Here is a 4,827-nt window from a genome sequence, read left to right on the forward strand (position 1 = left end):
TTATAACCATATGAATCATCTTCTCATTTGGAGAACATGTGCCCAAGGTAGAAGTCCCTTTTCAGATCCATTTTCATAGAATTTCTTGTAAAATGAGGATAATAAATTCTTCCTTAATTTTTTATTGAAGCTTTTTATTTTCAAAACATATGCATGGATAATTTTTCAACATTGACCCTTGCAAAATCTTGTGTTTCAATTTTCCCCTTTCCTTCCACTCTGTCCCCTAGATACCAAGTAATCCAATATTTGTAAATCTAATGTAGGCATGCATATTGTCTTGATGCACAAGAAAAATCTGATAAAAAGGAAGAAAAATGAGAACAAAAATAAAATTCAAGCAAACAACAAAAAAAAAAGGAAATGAAAATTTTATGTTGATATCCATACGGAGTTTTTGCAATTCTGTCTCTGGGTGTAAATGGCTCTCATCATCACAAGATCATTGGAACTGGCCTGAATCATCTCTTTTTTGACAAGAGCCAAGTCCATCAGAATTGGTCATTGTAGTCTTGTGCTTGCCATGTATAATGATCTCCTGGTTCTGCTCTTTTCACTCAGCATCAGTTCATGTAAGTCTCTCTAGGCCTCTTTGAAATCATCCTGCTGGCCGTTTCTTACAGAACAATAGTATTCCATAACATTCATATACCATTACTCATTCAATCATTCTCCAACTATTGGGCATCCACTCAGTTTCTAGTTCCTTGCCACTACAAAGAGGGCTGCCACAAACATTCTTGCACATACAGGTCCCTTTCCCTCCTTTAAGATCTCTTTGGGATACAAGCCCAGTAGAGACACTGCTAGATCAAAATGTATGCACAGTTTGATAGCTCTTTAAGCATAGCTCCAAACTGCTCTCCAGAATGGCTGGATCATTTCCCAATTCCACCAAAAATGCATTAGTGTCCCAGTTTTCCCACATTCCCTTTACCATTTGTCATTATCTTTTCCTGTCATCTTAGCCAATCTCGCTACTTTCTTAACAAGAAAGCTTTGAAACTTAAAGAAACCAATGAAGATTACACGAAATGATGGCTATAAATAAGTTTATTAGGTATAATGAATTATGCAAATATTTAGTATTATTTTTACAATGATGACAATAACATCTCCATGATTAGTCTCTTTTTCTTCTCATCCTCTTTTTCTCCGCATCTTAGCCCATAAACTGAGTCTGGTCATCTCAGATTAATTGGTTCAGTTCATCCAAGGAACCAGTGACTTTTTTTTCTAAGGCAATTGGGGTTAAGTGACTTGCCCAGGGTCATACAGCTAGGAAGTGTTAAATACCCTACACCAGATTTGAATTCAGGTGCTCCTAACTTCAGAGCTGCCCCCCCAAAGTGACTTTTTTTTAAAAAATCAAGGAATAAATATTTTTAAAATGCCTTCTATGAGTATTAAGCATAACTAAAAGAGATTACAGACATGAAGACAGAATTCTAGTCAGGATGCCTACTCTCAAGGAACTTGGAATCTAAGCAAGGAGACTAGACTAGTAGCTTTGTTCCTTTATAACAATAATTTATTAAATGATTACTATGCCCAGAGTCCTATGAAAGGTATTGAAAATATAAAGAGAAAAAGAAATATTACCTTGCCTTAAGGTGCTCACATTTGAATGGAGGAGGTAATAATGTATAATATTATGTAAATTTAAAATTTCAAGTATTTATATATCACTTTAAGATTTGAAGAGCCTTTTATACATGCTATTTCATTTGATCCTCACAACAACCTTTGAGGTAGGTGTGATTACTAATCTCCATTTCACAGATAATGAAAATGTATCTGAGAGATATTCAGTAACTTTCCAAAAGTCATACTGCTAATACCTAATGCAGGATTTGAACTTCGGTTTTCCTGAGTCCAACAGCAACACTATCTACTCTGTCATCTAGTTGCATAGAAATAGAGAATATAAACAAAATAATTTCTGAGGGGAATCATGCTTATAATTTAAGGTAAGGAAGAATCAGGATATATTTTCTCCTGTAAGAGGTAGGAATTGAACTGACCTTTGTATAAAGCTAGAGATTCTTCAAGGTGGTTAGGAAGGAATACATTCCTGGCATGGGAGATAGACTATGAAAGGTCATGTACAAGGTCATAGAGATGGAGAAGGCATATTGTAAATGGGAAGAGCAAGAAGACCCATTTGCTTTAACTGTAGAATACATGGAGAAGAGAAGAGTACTTACAATGAGCCTGGAAATGTTGGTTAAAGCTGGAAAAATAAGGCCTTTAAAGTTAAATGAAGGAGTTTACTTTTTCTCCTTGAAGCAAGCAAGAGCAGCTGCAGCTTCCTGAGAACTGAAATTATATGATCAGAGGTGTGTTTTAGAAATATCAACCAAAAAGTTGATTCTTCTAGATTCAATAGGGTCTATAACAATCATTTGAGATGATACAAGAGTAAATTATAAAATGAGGGAGAGAAAAACAACAGGCAGATAGATAGAGAGATGCATAGAGAGGGCTATGAGAAGAGCTCTGAAAATGTAGAATGAAGACTTCGGTTCAAATTCTGATTCTGCTAATTTCTACTCTTTTATCCACCTGAAAGTCACAAGTTATCTGGACTGATTTCCAGTTCTTTATGTAGTACGGTGGTATATGTCTGCTGAGTGCATGAGTAGTGGGGCAGGGTTATCAATTGCTCTGACTCTACCCTTCCTATTCAGGCTACCCTTCTTGAGATAAGATTCTCTCTTGCCTTTCTTTCAGCCTGTCCTCTGGAGGAATGGTTTTCCTTAAAAATTAATCTACAGTAATGATAAATGTTTGTATTGATTCTACTTGACAGTTATTAGCCCTGTCAATATAGCTAAATCATTTTCCTAAAGAGAATCATTTATATTTTTTGTCCTGGGAAGATGTAATAATGAATCAATAATACCCTCCAACAACCCTAAGCTCCTAGCCTGAAATCTCACTCTGGCAGAAATAGAAATTTTAGTTTCATCTTCTTTCTTGAGACACCTTCAAGGTGAAGTCCATTCTAACATTACTGCATTCAAACAATATTACACGGTTTAGCAATTTGTTGATCAATATTAATTTTTTCCAACTTAAGAAAAAAGGTAGACTTTCAAACAGAAAAGGATAACCAAACTTTAGACTTCCATTCCTTTCCCCACAAATCCAAAGGTAGAAGACATCTTGCAAAGTCCAAGTGCAAATCAGCATCTCTGCCAAGCCCAAGATTTTAATCAAGCTTAGGGTAAAACTCTAAGGACTAGGGGAAGGAGTACACTTGGAAATTCCCTTATAAAACAGTAAGCTGTTTAGCTGCTATCTCCTTAGTGGTGTCTATAAGAGGCAGATATGAATGTGGTGCATATGAGCTCTAATGAGACCAACTTGACTGAACTGGAAGATAGCATCAGCATTCTAATGTTGGAGGAAAACTTAGAAGTCATCTACTCTAACTACCTCTTTTTATAAATGAGAAAATTGAGAGTAGAGGACAGAATATGACTTGTTTAAGGTTTTGGTGGGAGTACCAGACTTTGAGATAAGGCTCTGAGACTTCAAGCTCAGCACTGTGTTCACTGCATCTTCTGATTTTTGTAGAGGGTCTATGTGGGAGAAAATACTGGATATGGCACAACTAGATTATAGAGAGGTTCTTCAATTAGAATCTTCCCTTATTTCCATGTGAGTTTTTGATATTCCTTGAGGTCTGTTGTCCTACTTCTCAGTTCTGATAGCATACCTAGCACCGAAAACTATGTTTTTCATCAGTAGTAGGTAGATGGGCAAGGCTGGAGAGAATCAAACTCATATATTAAGCACTGATTTTAAAATATTGATTATAAATGTTCTTGATTTATTGTACTTTATCTCATTTGATTGATACATTCCAGCTTTTCATGTTGTCTGTGAGAAGATGCTTTTACTTATCTTTTTCACAGCGGCTTTCACATCCTTGTTCCTCAGACTGTAAATGATGGGATTCAGCATGGGAATGACCACAGCATAGAAGAGAGCAATCAACTCATCTGTTGCATGGGAATCTTTGGACTTGGGCTTCATGTACATGAAGAGGATGGTCCCATAAAACATAGTCACCACAGTCAGGTGGGCTGAACAGGTGGAAAAAGCCTTTTTCCTTCCCTCTACAGAACTGATTCTCAGAATTGTAACAAGGATGAAGGCATAAGAGATAACAATTAACAATACTGGAATAACGAGAAAGATTACATTTGATATTACCATAATGATCACATTGAGGGAGATATCTGTACAGGCTAGTTTTAGCACGGCCAGGATCTCACATGTGAGATAATCAATGACATTATTCCCACAAAAAGGCAAATGCAGAGCAAAAATTATTTGCACCAGGGAATTTAGCACACCTGTCATCCAGGAACTGGCTGCCATCCATCCACAAAGCTCCTTGTTCATGATGATGGGATACCTCAAGGGCCTACAAATGGCCACATACCGGTCATATGACATGACAGTGAGGAGCACACACTCTGTAGACCCCAAGGCAAGAGAAAAGAACATTTGTGTTCCACAGCCCACAAAGGAAATGGATTTTTCATCTGAAAGGAAGTTCACAATTATCAATGGAACAGAAGAAGATGTATAGCAGATATCCAGAAAAGAGAGGTTACTGAGGAAGAAGTACATGGGGGTATGGAGGTGAGAGTCCAGGATGATGATTGTGATGAGGAAACTATTGCCCACCAATATCATAATGTACATGATAAGGGACAAAAGAGAAAAAACAGAGTAAAAGATGGGGTAAGCAGCTAGACCACGAAGAAAAAACATAGTCACAAATGTCTGGTTTTGATTTTCCATTTATTC

The 4,827-nt window shown here is 36.8% G+C and overlaps 1 protein-coding gene across 1 annotated transcript; it reads right to left on the reverse strand.

Annotated features, from left to right (window-relative positions):
- Positions 1 to 3,879: 3,879 nt before the first annotated feature.
- LOC141554612 (olfactory receptor 13D1-like) lies at positions 3,880 to 4,827 on the reverse strand. The gene has a single exon (XM_074286688.1). The coding sequence runs from the start codon at positions 4,819 to 4,821 to the stop codon at positions 3,880 to 3,882; it is 942 nt and encodes a 313-aa protein (XP_074142789.1). The 5' UTR covers positions 4,822 to 4,827.

The sequence above is a fragment of the Sminthopsis crassicaudata genome, chromosome 1, assembly GCF_048593235.1.
Source record: "Sminthopsis crassicaudata isolate SCR6 chromosome 1, ASM4859323v1, whole genome shotgun sequence".
Lineage (NCBI taxonomy): Eukaryota > Metazoa > Chordata > Mammalia > Dasyuromorphia > Dasyuridae > Sminthopsis > Sminthopsis crassicaudata.

What these genes read in the sequence shown, in the direction of transcription:
- LOC141554612 (XM_074286688.1), bottom strand. Translation starts at nt 4,821, where the DNA reads ATGGAAAATCAAAACCAGACATTTGTGACTATGTTTTTTCTTCGTGGT.